Genomic DNA, 22,195 nt, shown 5'->3' with positions numbered 1-22,195 from the left:
TTAGGGAGGGAATGGGAACAAGCTGATCCCCTTTCCTCTTAGTGAGACCAGTGGAAGGCTGTCTTCCCATCACAAGGATGGAGGGTGTAGCAGGAGCAATCTGGGAAGAATACTGAGGCCCTAGAGGGCGGGGGGGGGTGTCAAAAAAGAGTGAGGGGGCCTGGAGATTGGGGGATCTAGCAACTGAGGCGGTGGCTAAAGCTGAGAGCCGCCTCGGAAACCTCCTTCTCCTCCTGCTGTGTTTGCCTTGGCCCGGGGTCCCGAGTGAGTCATCTATTGCTGAGTTGCTGATAGGGGCGGCCAGGCCCGGGGAACCCAAATTATAGGCCCAGGAGGGATGGATGCGCCCGCGGTGGTGAGCTCAGCTGCTCTGCCCACCCTCCGCCTCTCAAGCCTTCTGCTGCAACACCATAGGCCACCACCTGGAGGCACCAAAGTGTCTGAAGCCCAACTGCTCTGTATTCGCAGGAAGCCCTCGCCCCCACCCTGGCCCACATTCTGCATTTAGCCCCAACAAGTCTGTGGGATTACCCTAGTCAGAACTTTGCCCCCTTCTCTACAAGAGGCTGATGTCTCCTCAGACCATGGAGGTAGTGCTGCCTGCTGGTGCTTTAAAGAAGGTAGGGGTTCTTCTGCCCACAAACTCAGCTCTGGTCCCCTGTTTCCTCCCCTTCAAGGTAAAGCCCCTCTCTCCTCTCACATCTCTTTCCCCTATTCCTATTCTAGAAAGGTGGTTTGCTACTGATTTTATACTTCAAGCATTTTAAGTTCTTTGTGATCAAAAGTGATACAGAGAAAAATAAAGCAGGATAAAGGAGATAGGTAGTGGCATTCCATTTTATAAAGAGACAGAAAAGCAAGTGCAAAGATCCTGAGACAGGAGCTTGTTTGGTATGTTCAAGGAAATGGCAAGAAAGCCAGTGTGGCAGGAGGGAGGAACCCACTGAAGAGAGAGTGGGAAGCAATGAAGTTAGAGGACAAGGAAGGAACAGGGGCAGATCATAAAGGCCCTTGTAGCCTGACCGGGCGGTGGCGCAGTGGATAGAGCATCAGACTGGGATGTGGAAGACCCAGGTTTGAGACCCCAAGGTCGCCAGCTTGAGCACGGGCTCATCTGGTTTGAGCAAAGCTCACCAGCTTGAGCCCAAGGTTACTGGCTCGAGTAAGGGGTTACTCGGTCTGCTGAAGGCCTGCGGTCAAGGCACGTATGAGAAGGCAATCAATGAACAATTAAGGTGTTGCAATGTGCAACGAAAAACTAATGATTGATGCTTCTCATCTTTCCGTCCCTGTCTATCCCTCTCTCTGACTCTCTCTCTGTCTCAAAAAAAAAAAAAAAAAAAAAAAGGAAAGGTCTTGTAGGCCACAGTAAATATTTTGCTTTTTCTTTTTAGTGAGATGGGGAAATCACTGGAAAATTCTGAAAGGGGCATGGTATAATCTAACTTTTATTTTAGAAAGCATGTCTCTGGTTGCTCTGTGGGAAATAGACTGTGTGTGTGGGGAGGGGCAAAGGTAGAAGCAGGAGAACTGTTAGGAGGCTACTGCAATATAGAAGAAAGGTGAGGGTGGCTCTGACCAGTGTTGCAGCAGTAGGTGGTAAGAGTGGATTATATTCCAGACATAATTTGAAGACAGAAGGACAGGACTTGATTGATTTGAAGTACAGAATAAGAAAACAGATGAGTCAAGAATGACTTTAAAATTATTTTCCTGAGCCTGACCAGGTGGTGGCGCAGTGGATAAAGCATTGACCTGGAACTCTGAGGTCACTGGTTCGAAACCCTGGACTTGCCTGGTCAAGGCACATATGGGAGTTGATGCTTCCTGCTCCCCCCTTCCTTCTCTTTCTCTCTCCTCTCTAAAATGAATAAATTTTTTAAAAATCTAGAAAAAATTTTAAAAAGAGAGAGATGCTTATTGAAATGTTAGCTGTGCAAGTTCAGGGTTCTGGGGCCAGAGTTGTAAATTAGGAAGCATGAGACTGGATGGTTCACCAAAAGAGTGAGTATAGACTGAGAATAGGCTCCAGATTGAATTGGGGTACAGTCCAATTTAGTTTAGAAACTGGGTACACAAGGTGGAACCAGACAAGGAGACTGAAAAGGTAAGCAGCCTGGGACGTAGGAACGGTATTCCAGAAAACAAGTGAGACTATTTCAAGAATGAGAAAGTATTCAACTCTGTGTGCTGTTCCTGGAAGGTTGAACAGGATGAGCCCTGATAGTTCACTGACTGTAGAGTAACACAGAGTTAATTTTGTAACACAAGGATAATTTTGATAGAAGAGGGTTCAAAGGTGTGATTAGGAGCCTGACCTGTGATGCTGCAGTGGATCAAGTGTCGACCTGGAACGCTGAGGTCCTCGGCTCAAAACCCCGGGCCTGTCTGGTCAAGGCACATATGGGAGTTGATGCTTCCTGCTCCTTTCCCCTTCTCTCTCTCTCTCTCTCTCTCTCTCTCTCGCTCTCGCTCTCGCTCTCTCTCTCTCCTCTAAAATGGATAAATTAAAAAAAAATTTGGGGTGTGATTAGCCTGACCAGGTGGTGGCGCAGTGGATAGAGCGTTAGACTGGGATATGGAGGATCCAGGTTCGAGACCCTGAGGTCACCAGCTTGAGCACAGGCTCATCTGGTTTGAGCAAAGCTCACCAGCTTGGACCCAAGGTCGCTGGCTTGAGCAAGGGGTTACTCAGTCTGCTGTAGCCCCATGGTCAAGGCACACATGAGAAAGCAATCAATGAACAACTAAGGTGTCTAAACGAAAAACTAATGATTGATGCTTCTCATCTCTCTTCATTCCGATCTGTCTGTCCTTATCTATCCCTCTCTCTGATTCTCTCTGTCTCTGTTAAAAAAAAAAGTGTGATTAGGGTGGAAAGAGAGAATAAAGAAAATAAATTGGTGCTAGTTATTAAAGCAACCCTTCTGAGTTTTGCAGTTAAAGAAAGCAGACAAATGGAGGAATCTTCAATGATAATGTGTAGTCCTATGAAGTTTTAGGGTTTTTAGATGGGAGATATTACAGCATATTTATATGCTGATGGGTATGATCCAGTAGAGAGATAAGTTGATGATGCAGGAAAGAAACAGACAACAAAGGACAAAGTGATGATTTGATCTAAATAGAAATTTGAGCCAGGTCATACATAATGTAACCCAGACCTAGCCTTCTCTTGCTCTTCCCTACTACTCCTGGTAGATGGAACACTGGCTCCTTCTTTCCTCTCTTCCCACTTCTGCTTGTCACCATTGGGCACAGATAGGGCTTCTCTGTCTTTTGGACCACCTCCACCAGATCAAAAGGTTGACCCAGGCCCCAGTGAGGAGAAACTCCCAGGAGATAAAGACCAAGCTGTCCATGGTACATGGTCTATGTACTTGAGTCATCTGTAATGGGCTTGTGGAGAATGCAGGGCCAGTATACCTTGTCCCTCAGGGTTGAGTCTTTAGAGGAGCCAGGTACATTGGATTGTGCAAAGGGCCTGGGGAAAACATTGCTTCAAAAGTAACCTCCATCAGTCTTCAATTGGGTTAATACACATCTCATTTAAAATGCAAAGAGAGGAAGATTAATTAAATTTATCAGGTATTTATTTCTTAGAGTGATTTCCCTGTTTTGGGGGGGAGGAAGACCTGGTCATTTCTTGAACTTGGAACTCTTTAGGATCAGTCCTAGTTACATTATTCAGAAAGAGAGCATCGTAGGATCCAAAAGGGAGGCAAGAAGCTCCTAAAGATAATTTTTATTTATGTGTCAGTTTTGAGAAGGGTCCCTAGCCTGCGATTGCTTGCACAATCACAAACAGCTGTTCGGGTGAAAAGGGCATGGGCTTTGAGTCTAAATGGTCTAGATTTTACCCTGGCTCTATCATTTACTCATTTATCAGCTGTGTGGACCTTGGACAACTACCTATTCTAATTTTTCCTCTGTAAAATGGAAAAAAAGATGTATAGGAGGAGGTCCTCTCTCCTTCCAGGGGCCATCTATGTGTGTTGGTGGGGCATGATAACCAGGCTGGCAGTGCCCCCGTGCCCTTTACAGTGGTACCTTGAGATATGAGCAGACCAACATACTTTTTTTTAAAGATACAAGCTGCGACTCAGCCCATATTTTTGTTCGAGATCCGAGCAAAATTCCAAGATATGAGTCGTGATTCAGGAAGCTGCAGCTAGTTGGCGCATTGGCGCATGGGTACAGTATTGGCAGCACAACACCAGCATCTCATTCTTTCTCACGTGTTACCTGCAGAATCAAGTTGAATCTCTTGCGCTGTACTCATTCTTGCATCTTTTTTGCATTTTTTACTAATTTTTTTGTGTGCTATCACTTAGTGTTAAGAAAGTGCAGTTTTAGTTTACATGTCTACAGTGCCTGCATCCCTTCCTCCCTCCCTCCTCCTCCGCCATTCACCTTCGTTAGCAGTACTCATCTGTCTCCAAGGTAAGAATACAGTACTAAATAACACTTTTTTCTTTTATTTCATATATTTTGTTATGCATTGGTAAAGTATACATGTGTGTTTCTAAATTAAAAAACATGTCTTTTTTCATAATTTAGGATGGTTTGGGGATGTTTCACAGGGCTGGAACAGATTAAATCTATTTCAGTTATTTTAAATGGGAGAAATTTGTTTGATTACGAGTTGACTGACTTATGAGCTTGGTTACAGAATGAATTAAACTCGTATCTCAAGGTACCACTGTATAGGCAATAGCAGCCACTTCTTTAATAGGAGGCCCAGGTCATCCTGAAGCTGAGTTGGAGTCCCTAGGAGAGGAGAGGAAAGTGTACAACAGAGGAGGTGTTTGCTCTGAGTCTCCCAGAATGGTGAGAGTGGAGAGATCGAGAGTTTGGGGGTAAGACAGAAACTTGGCAGAAAAATCCAAAAAGAATCAAACACATGGAGGTACAAGTTTCCTATTCTGGGTTCAGTTTAGTCAGTAGCCCTTCTCTTCCCAGTCGTCCCCCCCCCCAAAACACACCTGATGTCTATACCACTGTCCTTCCTTTCTGAGCCTAATCCCCAGAGACTCAGACACTCCAGGCCTTTTTCATCTTGACACCACCTTGGTTGCTGGTTCAGCCCTCATCCCAGTGACATGTACAGTTTGACACATACCACAGAGTGACACACCATAAGATGACACAGGTACAAGGCAAGAGTGACACATATATATATGCATGTTTAATCTCCCCACGCATACATTCACCCACCCATCCACCTACCTCCCCACAAGTCCCAGACATTCTCCCACAGTCAACTGGGCCTCTCCTGATAGTAACTACCACCTCCTTTCCAACACATAGAAGACGGTGCACTGCCCCAGGTGGTGGCTGTGACAAGATGACTTGATCCTTTCTAACCTGCACCAAATTCTAAGATTCTTTAGAAAGGTTTCTGACATCCCTCTTCAAGACATGGAGTTTCTGCACAAGAGAACACACGTGAGTGGGTACACTCAGAACACATTCTTGTGCATTCTCACATGCACTCACATTTGCATTGTCGTACTTACACATACCACACAGACACAGCCACTAGTGTGCACCTTCCAATCCATAAGCACAAACTGCCACTTCCTCAGGTTTCTCTTCGTGGCTGGGCTCTGTTTAGTCAGCTCACCCCCCTACCTACCCCCGGGATTTCCCTGACCACAGCCCCACCTCCACCCCCAGTCTCCCCCTTTTCCTTCACTATCCAGCCATTGGAGGTTCCTGGGAGGGAAGGCGTCTCCCCAGAGTCACTGCCTAGACCGCAGCTTTCCTTCTTCCACTCAGGATGGGGGAGAGAGGGGATGCCGGCGGGGCCCGGGGTGACGTCGAGGGGACAGCCCCAAGGCAGGCGGCAAACCGGCTGGGCTTCGGTGAATTCTCATGGAAAATCCAGAGAGCACATTTGTTGCCGCGCCCCCTGGTGGACGCTGGCCCCCGACGGGCTCCCGACGCCAACAGGAGTGAGGCAGGCGGGCGCGCGTGGGAGGGCGCCCTAAGGGGAGGGGTCGGCGGACAGTGCAGGCCCGGAGGCGGGAGCCACAGGGCAGGGGGCGGAGGTGAGCCCCGACGGCCAGCCCGTCAGCGTTGGGCTCAGACGGGCGGGAGCCACGGCCCCGCTCGCTGGCCATTGTCTGCGCCCCTGACCGGTGCGCCCTGGTGCCACAGTGCGGCCCGGCGGGGCAGCCTCCTATCGTCACTTCAGCCAGCGCCGCAACTATAAGAGGCGGTTCCGCCCGCCGTGGCTGCCTCAGCCCACCAGCTGGGACCGCGAGCCATGCTGCCAGTCGCCCGCCCCCAGGGCTGTTAGAGCCAGACTGCGAACTCTCACCACTGCCGCCACCGCCGCATCCCGTCCCACCGTCGCGGGCAGCAGTCAAAGCCGCCCCAACTGCAACACAGAGCGGGCAAGGCCGAGCAGGCCATGGGGCACTGGGCGCTGCTGCCCAGCTGGGTTTCTGCTACGCTGTTGCTGGCGCTGGCCGCTCTGCCTGCAGCTCTGGCCGCCAACAGCAGTGGCCGATGGTGGTAAGTGAGCTGGTGCGGGGTCGCCACTTGTCCCGGGGCGCAGAGCCAGAGGCCAGCCCTATCCAGCTCCCACGCTCCAGGATCCGTCCGCAGACAGGCTCCCTCCAGCGCTTCGACCTCCCTCCGAGACACCGAGGGGCGCTCTGGAGCGGAGTTACTCCAAAGAATCCAGCTCTGCGGAACTGGGGTGAATGGTCCGGCCGCCGCAGCCCACAATGAACCAGGCGGGGATCCCACTGCCGTCTGGCACTGCCCTTTTTCCTTGAGCCCCAAACCCAGTCTCACGGCGGTAGCCACACCACAGGTTTCCCTGCTTTGGGAAACGAAGGGCCAGGCGTGTGCTTAGAAAGGAGGCAAGGAGAGAGTGGGACTCCTAAGCACTTCACGCCTTGGGTGGGCACGAACTGCAGGCCAGGATTTCTTCCCCAGGCTTCCTGGAAGCACGCTCTGAGAGCTAAGGTGGACATTATTCCCTGGCTTCCCCATCCTTCCTCTGTCCAGGTCCCGGACCCAGGATCCCCAAGCACTTTTAGGGTTCCTGGAGACACAGAAATCTGGACGCTCAGTCCTTTCACCTAACAAGCCCGGGGAGCGGAGTCATTACCTTCTTACTGATCTCCTCCGCTCTTTCCAGGCAAACAGCCCCAGAAAGAGAGCAGAGTGGACACGACCTTTTTGGTTAGGGTGAAGGTTCCCTTCCAGATTCTGAGCTATCTATCACGCGTCTTTCCAGGGGCATCGTGAACGTAGCTTCCTCCACCAACCTACTGACCGACTCCAAGAGTCTGCAACTTGTGCTGGAGCCCAGTCTGCAGCTGCTGAGCCGCAAACAGCGGCGGCTGATCCGCCAGAACCCGGGGATCCTGCACAGCGTGAGCGGGGGGCTGCAGAGCGCCGTGCGGGAATGCAAGTGGCAGTTCCGGAACCGCCGCTGGAACTGCCCCACGGCTTCGGGGCCCCACCTCTTCGGCAAGATCGTCAACCGAGGTGGGTACCCAGGAAGGCGACGCTTCCGGAACAAGGGGAACGCGGGGTCATCCCCAGGGCATGGGTGGGCGAATGCAGGGAAGATGTCCCGGGCGCCTTCCTGCAGGGTCACACGATCAACTCGCCAAGAGCTTTATCCCCAGCGCCAGCTCTAGACAAAACGCGGTCTACCAGACGCGGTCTTTCAAGACGTGCACCTCGGGCATGAAGCTTAACTCTTCTGAGCCACTGCCTTAGAGGAAGGGAGTTCTGAGTTTCAGACGCTGGCGGGCTCCGCTTTCGCCAACCCCCTCCAAGGCGCCTGCCTGGGAAACTACTCTGCAGGCTTGCGTCTCGCCTCGAGCCCAGCAAGGCTTGCTGCGCTGACAGGGGCTGAGTTTGCACTGCGGAGAGATCTTGACCGTGCAGAGTTCTTCCGCTCCCCTCTCTTCCGTTTTTCTTTCTAGGATTTGGCCCACCTCAGCCAAAATGCGTGCTGAGTCTCAATAACGCGTGATTACTAGCGTGGACTTGGTTGCGTGCTAGTAATAGCATAGGTTGCGTGGAAAGCCTACGCACGTGCTTTCCCTATGAGGCCAGCTTCCCAGCACAGCCCGCCGCCTGGTTCTCAGGTCTCCAAAGGCGGAGGCGGGACGTGGAACTCAAGGGTCCCAAGCTCTCCACGGAGGAGGCTGGCTGCACACCGCCTGCTCCCTCGCTAATTCCCGATCCCTTACCCTACAGGCTGTCGGGAAACAGCATTTATCTTTGCCATCACCTCCGCCGGGGTTACCCATTCGGTGGCGCGCTCCTGCTCCGAGGGCTCCATCGAGTCCTGCACGTGCGACTATCGGCGGCGCGGACCTGGGGGCCCGGACTGGCACTGGGGAGGCTGCAGCGACAACATCGACTTTGGCCGTCTCTTCGGCCGGGAGTTTGTGGATTCAGGGGAGAAGGGGCGGGATCTGCGCTTCCTCATGAACCTTCACAACAACGAGGCGGGTCGAACGGTGAGTCGAAGCGGAATAGCAGGCATCTGCGCAGGGGCTAACCTCGGGCTTGGGAAGTAACGGTCAATGATAAGGCCGGGGCTTAGCGCAGGGAACAAGAAGAGGGCGTCCTGAGGGAGCAGGAGGCTTGAAAGGTAGGTAGAGAATGAAAGGGGTAAGTGGCTGAGGACAAAGGGATGCCTGGGGCTGAGGATAGGTAGACGAAGAGATCAGAAGTTATGCAACCTATAGAATTTATTGCCTATAGCTCCTCCATTGTACAGATTAAAAAATAAGGCTGAGAGGCCAAGGCAGACTGCTGGCGTGGTTTCCAAATCTCTGCGGGACATTTCCTGCCTCCCTTCCCCGGGCATGGCTAGGCCTAGCCCTGTGCGGAGGTCCTGGCGGCACCCGGGAGGGGACGGTATCTGAGATGGTGGCTCTGGCTCTGACAGTGCCTTGGGGCAACCCCCCTCCCCCCACCCCCCGCCACCAGACCGTGTTCTCCGAGATGCGCCAAGAGTGCAAGTGCCACGGGATGTCCGGCTCGTGCACAGTGCGCACCTGCTGGATGCGACTGCCTACGCTGCGCGCGGTGGGCGATGTGCTGCGCGACCGCTTCGACGGCGCCTCGCGCGTTCTCTACGGCAACCGTGGCAGCAATCGCGCCTCGAGAGCCGAGCTGCTTCGCCTGGAGCCGGAAGACCCCGCGCACAAGCCGCCTTCACCCCACGACCTCGTTTACTTCGAGAAATCGCCCAATTTCTGCACATACAGCGGACGCCTGGGTACAGCCGGCACGGCGGGGCGCGCCTGCAACAGCTCGTCGCCGGCTCTGGACGGCTGTGAGCTGCTCTGCTGTGGCCGGGGCCACCGCACACGCACGCAGCGCGTCACCGAGCGCTGCAACTGCACCTTCCATTGGTGCTGCCACGTCAGCTGCCGCAACTGCACGCATACGCGCGTCCTGCACGAGTGTTTGTGAGGCGCCGCGCGGACTCGCCCCCAGGAGTGTTGTCCTCAAGCCCACGCCCCCCCCCCCCGGCAGATTTGCTGGCACCTAAGACCCTGATATGCGGCGCCCACCGGGTCAATCCAGCCACACTCCCCGCGATAAATACGCATCCTACAGGTTCTCCCACCTCCGCCTCCTGGGGACTCCGGAAACCACTTGCCTGAGGCGGCAGGAACCCTCTTGCCTTCCTGATGGACCTGCCCCCCACTTACCTCCCTCCCTCTCCGCGGGGGACTCCGTTGCACTGTCCCCTGCTTGGCCAGGAGGTGAAAGAAGGATTCGTCCCCTGCCCCCCCGTAAAGAGTCAACTCCAGGCGGTGTTGCTCTGCGTCTGCCACCGCGCCAGCGACCTCCCTGCCTCTGTCCCTCCCCTATTAACTCCGTTTATTCCAGGTCCCATATGTCCTTGCCAAGGGTGCAAACTCTGAACACACACCTGGACATCAAGGCCTTTCTCCTCCCCACCTACAGCTGAAGCGGGAGGTGCTAGGATGAAAGGGCAGCTGCAGCTGTGGTGATGTGGAAGATGAGGCTGGGGACCCAGCAGAATACCCCCATTCCCTCAGCCTCTGTGTGGAGCCATTGAACAGCTGTGAGCCATGCCTCCTTTGGCCACCTCCTACCCTTTCCTGTCCTGCCTCCTCATCTGTGTGTAAATAATTTGCACTGAAACGTGGATACAAAGCCACGAGTTTGGTTGTTGTAAATAAAACTATTTATTGTGCTGGGTTCCAGCCTGGTTTGCAGAGACCACTTCCACCCAAACCCAATCCTCCATTTTCTCTTCTTTTGCCCTCCAGCCTTTTCTGATCCCTCTTTTCCTTTCCCCAATTTTTCAAAGATGACTTTGCCTAATGGAATCAGTATTTCCTTTCACTGTAGCTATTAGTGGCTCCTCGTCCCCACCAATGTAGTATCTTCCTCTGCAGAATAAAAATTCTATTTTTATCAATGGCTTGGTGGATTTTCCTTCCATCCAGAACACACCATTGTTTACCTCTCTTAAATAAATAGAATACATTGTTGAGGGTTGATTCTGCAGGAGGACCCTGAGATGCTGACCCTGGGTTGACCTTAATGAAGCCACTGGGGATCCAGGTCTCCCAAAGAACCTGGCCAGAAGCCTCAAAGACTCTGCAAGTTTCTTTTTCCTATTTGAACACCAACTGGCTGTGTGATACTGGGCAAGTTCATGGCTGCCTGTCTCTTCCCTTGCTGAATGGTGATTAAACAAACTCTGAACCTGCCTTTCCTAGCTGGAAGAGTCTGTGTGAAAATAGCTACAATTCAGTAATAGCCATGACTGAGTTCTGAAAAGAAACCAAAGAAGAAAGAGAAACCCAAGGAAGTGTGCTGCTGCCCCTGGTGTGGAGCTGTTGGTTCCTGAAGCCTAGCTATCTGCTTAGCTGTGGTCAGGGCAGTGGGCAGTGGGGACTTAAACCATTGTAACCAAAAGGAAATTCAAGTGTGGCTCATAACCAAACCATGAAGCTAGCCATTCCCAGAAAGAGCCCGTTGAGGAATCTGTTACTAACAACAGGGCACCTCTGTACGCACATTCACCAGAGTAGGTGGGAGTACTGATATTGCCCAGAGCCCTAAACCTATCTCTAACTTTAATACTCTCCCCATGCCTAGGTCTAAGTGTAACCTTAGCCTTAACCCTAACTTCAAACACTAACCCCTTTCTAAACTCTGATGCCTGCCCCTAATCCTAACACTTTCCCCCAGGGGAGGACTTGAAAGGCAGAGGGAGCTAAGAAGCTACTCCAATTTCCAAGGGCAACAACTGATCCCACTGACTGGAGAGTTCCCCCCTCTCTTCAGGACTCTTTTGCTGTTGTCGCTGCCTCCCACCTCTCCCTAGATATGTGAACTCTGACCCCATTGGCCTTTGGGATGTGTAGGGGTACAGGAGTGAAGCCAGGAGCTGCTCAACCCTGCAATGCCATCCTTTCCTTCCTCTTCACCCTCCAAGGTAGCACCAGCTCAGCTCTGATGGGGACCCAGAGGGAGGAATAGAAACCTTATTGATCTGGGGTGGGAGGCACCTGACATGCCTTGGGTTTCCAGTAAAGAATCCCCTTTAGAGAATGCCCAGTCTATAATCCAATGAGCTATTAGATCCCCCAGCTCTTAAAGCAAGAAGTTAATGGGCTGCCAGAGGCAGGAGAGGGGGCTGTACCCCCTGCTGGACAATGCCCAGAGTTGTGGAGAAGCAGCAGGGTGGGGAGTGGAAGGATGGGCAGCTGGCCCCAACCACTCTCACTCCAAGAGCTAAATCAGTATCTGCTTTAGGCCCAGAAGCTGGGAGGCTCTGGACTGAGCTGATACAGAAGAGCTGGAGGAAGAGCAAGAGAAAGCAATGAATCCTGTTCTGACCTGAACTAGCTTTAACCAAATCTCTTGTTTTCCCAGCTTCAGTTGCCTTGTCTATTAATCAGAAATGATTATGGGTACTTAGTTTTCTTTAGGAAGGTGATGATGTTCAAAGGAGATCATGTACGTGAAAGCTCAGATCTTTTGAATACTTGCTGACACCTCTTCTGTGACAGGCGTATATGCCCAATGCTGGGGATACAGTGAGGTACCAGCCATAGTGCCTGCTTGGAGGAGTTTACAGTCCAGCTGGGGAGTCAAGCATACCAACATATATTGTCAGTAAAATGGGGGGAGTACAATGACTACTCAGGGAGGTGCAACACCCTTTGCACATGCATGAGGCTTACGGACAGACTCAAGTCCTCAGCATGGAAGCCCTTCACTTCCAGGGACTGGGACTTCAAAGGGGAGGTAGGGAAAAGCAGAATGAGAGCTGGCTGTCAAGGAACTAATAAAAGGGAAAAAGCAAGCAAAGGGGCTGTAGGATCTGCAAAGCACTACATAGGAGCTAATTATTTGGTGATTATGGTCAGCCATGCCACCCTCAAACAGGGCTTGAGCAGGTAAATTCGAGGAGAAAAGCAGCTGTGCCTGGAGAGAGGCCTCACTAAGCTCTCAAGGCCAAGCCAGCGAGGGAGGTTGCCATTGACAGTACTATCAGGAATGGACCTGATGCCTCAGCCCTGCCCTATCGCCCTGCCCTATCCAAGTAGGCTATCCTCCCACCCCCTCTGATCTTCAGGTGCCAGATGCCACACACCCAGGAGAATCCGAGGCTGCCAGGGACCCCAGGCCCATGGTTGACCTCAGCAAGTGAGGGAGGTGCTAGTCTTGAAATATCCAGGGGGAGGGGGAGCGGAAAACCTGAGAGGACTGAGATGGTAGGCCTGCACAGTCTCCGGGGGGTCAGCAAGCCGGCACCACACACACCCTGTCACACGCACCCTGGAAAAACCCTGTCAGTGGGGCTGCAAATACCCCAGGGTCTAGCAAACCCCCCCCCACCTCAGGCTGGTTCAGTCTTCCTCTCCAGGCCAGAGGGAGAAAAATAACAAAATGAGGAGAAAATAAGCTGTTTGGCTGTGGTGTGAGCAGGAATATCCATGCAGAGCTGCCCACCACTCACCCTTACTCACTCTTTCCACACCCAGCCAGGGCGCCCAGCATGAGACAGACCACCCCTCTGCCCCCTCCCCCGTCTGGGCTAAAAGCAGACGCTGGTGAGCGAGCAGCAGGTTATAAATATGCCCAGGGAACTGCCGCCAACTCGCTCCCTTGTCATCCCCTGGGAGGGGATAGGATAGGGTGGCTCCCAGGGAGGAGCCAGGGCTGCCCTGCTCCCTGGGGCCCAGGAGGAAGTGGGGCTTCCAAAAGGCTACTGCATTTTTATCTTATTTTATTTTATTTTTGGCCCTTTTCAAAGGGAAGGAACCAGTGCCACTTTATTTTTTTTCCTGGATATTTGCTCATCTGCTCAGAGGTGGGGTCTCCATCTTTCCTGAGCTGTGGCTAGGAGCTCAGAGTGAAAGGGCCCAAGGCAGTGGTGGGATTCAGCCGGTTCACACTGGTTCGGCAGAACTGATTAGATACCTAATTTTTTGTTGAGTTCAGCAAACCAGTTGTTAAAATGGCACTTGTAATCAGAGTTTTCTCTAAGGTGGGCACCCGGGCAGCCGCCCAATGTGGAAATCACAAATTTACATTCCTCAGTCTTTCTTTTTTTTTTTTTTCTGAAGCTAGAAACGGGGAGAGACAGTCAGACAGACTCCCGCATGCGCCCAACCAGGATCCACCCGGCACGCCCACCAGGGGGCGACACTCTGCCCACCAGGGGGCGATGCTCTGCCCCTCCGGGGTGTCGCTCTGCTGTGACCAGAGCCACTCTAGCGCCTGGGGCAGAGGCCAAGGAGCCATCCCCAGCGCCCGGCCATCCTTGCTCCAATGGAGCTTCCTCTGCGGCTGCGGGAGGGGAAGAGAGAGACAGAGAGGAAGGAGAGGAGGAGGGGTGGAGAAGCAGATGGGAGCTTCTCCTGTGTGCCCTGGCTGGGAATCGAACCCGGGACTTCTGCACACCAGGCCGACGCTCCTCAGTCTTTTTTTTTTTTTTTTTTGTATTTTTCTGAAGCTGGAAACAGAGAGAGACAGTCAGACAGACTCCCGCATGCGCCTGACCGGGATCCACCCGGCACGCCCACCAGGGGCAACACTCTGCCCACCAGGGGGCGATGCTCTGCCCCTCCGGGGTGTCGCTCTGCTGCGACCAGAGCCACTCTAGCGCCTGGGGCAGAGGCCAAGGAGCCATCCCCAGCGCCTGGGCCATCTTTGCTCCAATGGAGCCTTGGCTGCGGGAGGGGAAGAGAGAGACAGAGAGGGAGGAGGGGGGGGTGGAGAAGCAAATGGGCACTTCTCCTATGTGCCCTGGCCGGGAATCGAACCCGGGTCCCCCGCACGCCAAGCCGACGCTCTACCGTTGAGCCAACCGGCCAGGGCCCTCAGTCTTTTTTTAATGTTCATCTGTGCAACAGTGTATTCTAAGCGCCCCTGTAGTAATGTTCATTCTGTCCATAGGTGAAAAAAATCGCAAGTGAGGACACCAATCAAGAAGCAGTGTTGCCTGACCAGGCGGTGGCGCAGTGGATAGAGCGGTGGACTGGGATGCAGAGGACCCAGGTTCGAGACCCCGAGGTCGCCAGCTTGAGCGCGGGCTCATCTGGTTTAAGCAAAGCTCACCAGCTCGAGCCCAAGGTCTCTGGCTCTAGCAGGGGGTTACTCGGTCTGCTGAGGGCCCACGGTCAAGGCACATATGAGAAGGCAATCAATGAACAACTAAGGTGTCGCAATGCGCAACGAAAAACTGATGATTGATGCTTCTCATCTCACTACGTTCCTGTCTTGTTCCTATCTATCCCTCTCTCTGACTCTCTCTGTCTCTGCAAAAAAAAAAAAAAAAAAAAAAGAAGCAGTGTGGAAATATCTTAAATAACAGTTTTATTGTTTTTGTCAGGTATTATTTAATATTTTTCATTCATATTTTAAAACTTATAATCTAGTTTTGGGTACCTCTTTTATTGTTCTTATTTAAGTATTAAATGCATGAAATAATAAAGTACCTTTTGGTTTATCTTTTTTCATACTTAAAACGGTCATTGGGCAGAGAACCAGTTGTTAAATTATTTGAATCCCACCACTGGTCCAAGGCCACTTGCTTTGTTTCATGGCACAGCCCAGCACCACTTCTCTTCCTCACACCTATTTACTCTGTCTGGGGAGTCTTGAACTGAAGTTCATTTGTACATTCAACAGGCATTTACTGAGGACCTGCTGAAGGCTAGGCCCTATGTATAAGCACACCTGCGTGCACAAGCATGTGCCCATGTATATGCATGCACATATAGCAGCCTCCGCTCCCTTGTGTTCACACCAGCTCCAGCCCCCAGCACGGACTCTTGGCTTTAACCTGGCAGCCTCATCAGGAAGGGTAAAGCTTCAGGCTCCTGGTTCTGCCTTAGACTAAGGGGTGGGGTGGGGGTTCAGAACAGACCTCATAAACATTCCTGCTTCCATATTTTCCTGATAAATGAGAGGGTCTTTTCTCTCCTCCCTGCCCAATCATCTTCCCAATGTAAGCACCATTCTAGAAAAAAAGAGCTACTCTGTAAGATGCTGGAGGAAACCTACTCAGGTTGCTAGAGCCTCCTGCCTCCCAGACACTTGCCAAGTAGGTGCCAACCTGGGCAAGAGGGGGCAGTGCCACCCTGGGAAGATTCCAGCTCTTCACCTCCAGGAGTGAACCCCTCCCCATCCCTATTCCTATTAATCCTCGGAAGTGAGGCCCCTATTGTGGCCCCTCGCCCTCCTCCGCTGGCGTCTAATTAACTCCTCCTGCCCTGGTTTTGTGTGCCCCCCTTACTCCACCTTGTCGACCCCGCCCCTCCGCTCCGCCTGCTCCCCACCACGGACATTCCACCCCGGCCGGGCTGCTGTGCCAGGGCAACCAGGGCCGAACCAAGACCTAATCCCCCCGCCGCCTGGCTGGGCTGAGGGAGCCCCACTCACCTCCCCGCTCTCTGGGGGCTGCCCGGCTCTGCTGTGGCGGAGACACACAATCGGGACAAAGGCGCGGCCCCCAGGAGGCTAACTCAGCCTTCACGCCCAGGTTGTGCGGCATTTGGGGAGTTTAATGAATTGTCCATCACGCCTTTCAGGGCCCGCCCGTCAGCCTGGATTAATCTTCGGAGCCCTGGTGGGGTAGGAGACACTAAGCCTGTATTTATTACTCTCCCATTGTCACTAATTGAGGTAATTATCTGTGACTCTGGCCTGGCCAACAATGCGGCATTCACTACCGGGACCTGGATGGGCCTGGCTCCCACTCTAAGCACCAAACCTCCCTCCTCTCTCAAACCCACCAAGGGCTAAGTTGGGCCCTGGAGCATGTTGGGAGAGTAGACAGTGTCCCATAATGCTTCGCCTCCCAGCTACTTCTCCCACAGCCACCACTGTGGAGTTGCAGCTAGGGAGAGGCCTGCTTGCTCTCTCCTCCCCCCAAGTAAGAGAGTAAAGAAGGCAGCCTGTCAGGGGAGATGTTTTGTTGTCAGATCCCTCAACCCAGATGGGCATGTTTCTGAGGTCTTTTTAATTTTTTTTCTCAAATCTCCAACTCTTTTTAAAATTTTATTTATTGATTGATTTAAGAGAGAGAGAGAGAGAGAGAGAAAACATCAGTTTATTATTCCACTTATTTATGCATTTGCATTGGTTGATTCTTGTATGTGCCCTGACTGGGGATGAAACCTGCAACCTTGTTGTATCTGGACAACACTCTGAGCTACCTGGTCAGGGCTGGACTCTCTATCCCTGGGCTGGTGGTGCCAGAGTCTCACTGTGTCCTTCTCTGGTTCCACTCTCATGTCCCTCTAGCCTCCAGAGCTCTAGGGTATTGGAAGATCCTAACCCAGACCAGGTGTACTCGAGGGAGGTCCCTAAAGCTACCAGAGCTGGCAGAGTGGCTGTGAGTATGATAGGGAAGGTTGGAAGAAAGACTAGGAAAGAGCTCATCAGGGAGCTTAGGGGAAGGGCAAGAAGAGCCATTCAAGGAAGGAGTATCCAGGAGTCTCACTAATGTGGCCACGTAACAATCTTAGAGAGAAACGTGGATTTGGAGGGGTGAGTAGTGCCAACGAGTAAATTTCATTTAGAGATGGCTTCCCAGGTCAAGGAAAGTAGCCCTTGGGAACCAATGTATGTGTGTGTGTGTGAGAGAGAGAGAGAGAGACAGAGACAGAGACACAGAGAGAGAAAGAGAGAGAGAGATAGCAAAGAAAGATTTGTTCAGGTCTAGATGGTGAGTTCCTTGAGGGCAGGAACTATGTCTTGGTCACTTGTTTCTCCAAGAGCCTAACATTGTATCTAGCACATACTATCTGTTAAATGAATGGATGGATGGAGGAGAACTTTAGTACTTGCATTGGGGATGGGAGCAGTCTGTCGGCTTTTCTCTGTCATGGATGCACTCAGGCCCCTTCATTCTGTCTCAGGACTTGCTGGAAGGAAATGTCTAGAAGATCCTGGGACAGTTCTTCCAGGGGCACTTCACCAGCTGTAAACGTTAAGGACCTTGACAGAACTCAGAGCTACAGTTGGAACAGTGCCACCTTGTGGTGTCTCTTAGGAGAGCTACTGGAGAGACCCCCAGCAAAGAGAGCAGGGTAATCTTTCCTGAAGGGAAGGATAGGGGTCACAGCCGCCCTTCTTCCTATATCTCTGACGCTGAGTTGCTGTACCAGTGTTCCTGTGGCACATTTTTCTCATCTGCTCCTTCCGCTGCTAGTATTTTTTTTTAAGTTAGGCTTTTTTTTTTTGTATTTTCTGAAGTTGGAAATGGGGAGGCAGTCAGACAGAATCCCGCATGCATCTGACCAGGATCCACCCAGCATGCCTACCAGGGGGCGATGCTCTGCCTATCTGGGGCGTTGCTCTGGTGCAACCAGAGCCATTCTAGCACCTGAGGCAGAGGCCACAGAGCCATCCTCAGCGCCTGGGCCAACTTTGCTCCAATAGAGCCTTGGCTGAGGGAGGGGAAGAGAGACACAGAGAGGAAGGAGAGGGGGAGGGGTGGAGAAGCAGATGGGCGCCTCTCCTGTGTGCTCTGGCCGGGAATCGAACCCGGGACTCCTGCATGCCAGGCCGATGCTCTACCACTGAGCCAACCGTCCAGGGCCTGCTAGTATTTTTTGAGAGCCTCCAGGCCAAGCTTGTAGGGGATACAGAACTAAATCAAAGGCACTACCCTTAAGTAGCTCATAGTCCAGAGGGGAATTCCACAAGGTAACAAGACCAACAAAGGTCATAATCAAGCAGCAGAAAAAACAATGTTATTTATTTATTTATTTATTTGTATTTTTCTGAAGCTGGAAACGGGGAGAGACAGTCAGACAGACTCCCGCATGTGCCCGACTGGGATCCACCCGGCACGCCCACCAGGGGGCGATGCTCTGCCCACCAGGGAGCGATGCTCTGCCCCTCTGGGGCTTCGCTCTGCTACGACCAGAGCCACTCTAGCGCCTGGGGCAGAGGCCAAAGAGCCATCCCCAGCGCCCGGGCCATCTTTGCTCCAATGGAGCCTTGGCTGTGGGAGGGGAAGAGAGAGATACAGAGAGGAAGTTGGGGGTGGGGTGGAGAAGCAAATGGGTGCTTCTCCTATGTGCCCTGGCCGGGAATCGAACCCAGGTCCCCCGCACGCCAGGCCGACGCTCTACCGCTAAGCCAACCGGCCAGGGCAGAAAAAACAATGTTAAAGGAATTGAAAACATTCTCAAATCAAACATTCTTTGCCCCTCACCTCTCCCTCAGCTCCTCTCACTAAAGCTCAAATGTTGTATCCTTGTTTTCCTGAGACATTTCATAATTTGGCTCCTACACATCATTCTAGGGTCACATCCATCTGCATCTCTTTATTCCCCAGTGTCTCTGTCCCGGTGAAAGCTGTGTGCTTTCCCACCCCTCTGCCTTCACCCACAGCCTGGAGTGTCCCTTCTTTCCCAGTCTCCCCTGTTGGAACCCATCTGACCCCCCCATGGAGCTGTCCTAATCTCCTTCAGCAGGGCTGCTTTGCTGCCTGAGGCAACAGCACACACTGGCTGTCCCATGGGTGGTATCTGTGTAATGTTACTGATCCTCCTACTAGGCTTTCAGCTTCCTGAGGACATGTTTTGTTCATTTTAGCATCCCTTGCAGAACTGAGCTAGGCACATCAAATGCTATTTTTAACAGAATGGATGGATAGATAGATAAATCAATCAATGGATGGATGACAGATGGGTTGGTGGATGGATGGATAAATGGATGGGTGAGATGTGTAGATGGATGAATGCATGCATGGATGCACTGATGGATGCACAAAGGGATGGATGGATGGATGGATGGATGGATGGATGGATGGGTGGATGGATAAATGAATGGATGGAGTAACTGTTCTCTAAAAGAACTCACAAAAGACTATGTAGTATCAGGGGCTTCCAGGGAGGGAGCGTGCCCCGTGTCAGGACGCAGAGGAGGGGATAATATCCAGGCTGAGTCTTCCTTTACTAATATATGCACTCTCAGTGGCTTGTCTCCCAGAGGCCTGGGTGAATTTCCACTCCCCAGAAGTCACAGTCTGGGAGCTACTCCTTCCTTCTTGCTCCCCTGGACCCTCTAGAATGCCTCTGTTAACATGTTATTTTGCTCTGCCTGCATTGTAACAACTCTGTGAGTTTCCTCTTCTACATCACTTCCCCTATCTCACACACCATAGATTTTGAACCATGAGATAGAAAAATGTCTGAATCTCATGTGTCCCTAGTGCCTGGCATACATGTCTACCAGATAAGTGAACAAATGAGTAACTAAGCGAATGCTGACTATTTCCCCACAGACACACTACACACTTCCCATGTATTCTTTTTCAGCCATCTCTCCCAGCCCTTTTCTCACACACATACCTGTGCTCCCGACCCTGAGTCCCCTCAAGTCCCAGAGTTATGGCCTGATTGTTTTCTTCACTAACTTGTAGGTGATCTAGGGAAGTCCCAGGGCTCTCTTGAGAGTCTGAAAGGGGAGGAGGGTCTTAGCTCCTCAAAAGACATATTAACTGGGCTCCATTTGGAACAGAAAAGGGCTTCCCTGGGAAGAACCTGGCTGTGGGGAGGGTAGTAGGGTCCTGTGGTAACTTGAGGGCTGCTGCCCCAATCTGACCACGCCTTCCTGTGGCGGCTATCCCTACTCCTGACCTGTGATGCTCTCCCAAGGTGGGGGGTAGTTGTGGCCTTGAGGCTGGCTGGCTGGCTGGCAGACACAGCCAGATTTAGAAGTCATTTTCACAGCAGGGAGCCTCCAGCCTACCACCCACAGCCCCTGCGGAGCCAGTCTGAGATATGGCTCATCACGCACTGGCCCCCAGACCTGCAGTTGCTCCTCCCCTCTCCCCGGATCTTTAGCAGCTGGTGCTGACTCCACTTTTAGGCAAAGATGGAGGAAGTCCTGGAGGATGAGAGCATGTTACATTGACACTCTAACCACCCAAGTGCTCCCAGTATACCATTCACCTATTCCGGGGCTTGTCTACACCTTAGGGATCCCCTCTCTTCTCGATCTGGCCTCTGCTGCCTCTTCCTTCTCTTCTCCTACCTCTACCTCTCTCTTCCCATTCTCAAGTTCCCATAACCCCAACACTAATGAAATAGCCCTGGAGAGAAATAATAATCAGAACTTAATATTTTGTGTCACTTACTAGGTACCAGACATTGTTCTGTGTTTTACGTATTGAATCCTTTAATCCTCCCAATAAGCCTATGAAAAGAACACTATTAATAATCCAGTTTTATAACTGATGACAAGACACTGAGAGATTGAGTACTTTGCCAAGGTCACACAGCTAGTATGAGGTAGAGACAAGATTTAAACCCAGGCCCCAGAGTCCATATTCTAAACACAAGACTACCTTAGTTCTCTGACAATCATAGCAGTGTGGGTAAGCTCTAAGAAACTGACCTCCTGGGTGTTCAGCCTCAAAGAGGCTCAGGCAACATGGTGGAACCCACTTCCATAATGCCAGCCCCTCCTCTCTCCCATTCAGCTCATCTCTTCTAGTAGCTTCAGAGCCCTGGAGCCCATGGACTATAGCACAATGCAATGCTCTCACCACTGCCCTGGTCTTCCTCTATCTTCCTCCTAGCCTGAAGTCCATCCTCTTCTCAAGCCCGGAGGTGGAAGGCACACACTTCTCAGCTGGACCAGGCTCACCCCAACGTGGCCTCAGTTTTCACTCCTGTCTTCATCTTTCACAACTTCCCTTGAATGTATCTTCAACTCGGTCAAACCAGACCATTTCCCTCATATCCGCACCTCTTATTTTTGCTGTGTCTCTACTGGAAACCTCTTCCCCAAATTTAGTCTCCCTTGTTTGACTCCTTAAAGTACTTAATACTCACTGCTCAATACTAACACTACTTGTGTATTTTCACCTTTGTCCCATTGTCAGGCAGCCCTTACCCATCTCTTTCAGGGAGCCCAGCCCAGTTCCTTGTTGTTCCTCTCAGGTGCTCAGTAAATGCTCAATAGCTAGAACCTGTAGCGGATAGAATTGTAAGTGGAAGGGAGACAGAACTCAGGAACCTTTGACTCTGCCCAAAGTGACCCCCACTTCCCTTACTTCCTCTAACTGAAAATCTGGCAGTATAGATTTCCGACAGGTTCTGGGATAGACCTTTCTGGATGACTCTGGCCAATGCTCTCCCCTCAGGTTCAGAAGCCCAAAGAGGGCCTCTTGCCTCCTCCAAAGAACCAAGGCCAGGCAGCCTGCTTAGGGTCCAGTCCCACGGCCTCCCAGGCCAACCATCTGCCCAGTCTCTCCAGGTGCGGGTGGAGAGTGACGTCGAGATAATTGGAGACCAAAACCGTAAGTGGTTTGAGAGCAGGACGGGTGATTTGAACGCTGAGCCCGAGTCTGAGTCGGCGGGACTCGGTGGGGGAGGGGCGGAGGCGGAGCGGAGGGCGGGGCCAGGACTTTGCCACTGAGTCTAGGCGAAGCCCCCGCGCCCGCCGAGTGGGCGGCTAAATTTACCCAGGCTGACTCAGCCTTTGCCCGGAATGGAGGGGGTGCGGGAGTGCGCTGGGGCAGTGGGAAGAGCCAGCGGGGGTGGGGTGGGGGGCAAGGAAGGGAGAGTCCGGACTGGGGGAGACAAGAGTGGGCCGGGAGTTTCCATCAAAGAAAGAAGTCCTCCCCACCGCCTACCAAGCGGGAAGGAGCGGAGGAGCCCAGGGGGAGGAATATTGTGGGGAA

At 52.2% G+C, this 22,195-nt stretch overlaps 1 protein-coding gene across 1 annotated transcript; it reads left to right on the top strand.

Annotated features, from left to right (window-relative positions):
- Positions 1 to 6,418: 6,418 nt before the first annotated feature.
- WNT1 (Wnt family member 1) lies at positions 6,419 to 9,462 on the top strand. Its single transcript, XM_066254816.1, has 4 exons — positions 6,419 to 6,522; positions 7,256 to 7,509; positions 8,233 to 8,498; positions 8,974 to 9,462. Exons 1-4 carry the CDS (start codon positions 6,419 to 6,421, stop codon positions 9,460 to 9,462), a joined length of 1,113 nt encoding a protein of 370 aa, XP_066110913.1.
- The last annotated feature ends 12,733 nt before the right edge of the window (positions 9,463 to 22,195 follow it).

This window comes from Saccopteryx bilineata, chromosome 2 (genome assembly GCF_036850765.1).
Source record: "Saccopteryx bilineata isolate mSacBil1 chromosome 2, mSacBil1_pri_phased_curated, whole genome shotgun sequence".
In the NCBI taxonomy this organism is placed as follows: Eukaryota; Metazoa; Chordata; class Mammalia; order Chiroptera; family Emballonuridae; genus Saccopteryx; species Saccopteryx bilineata.
Note: the sequence above shows the minus strand (reverse complement) of the source record. Positions and strands in the feature narration are given on the sequence as shown.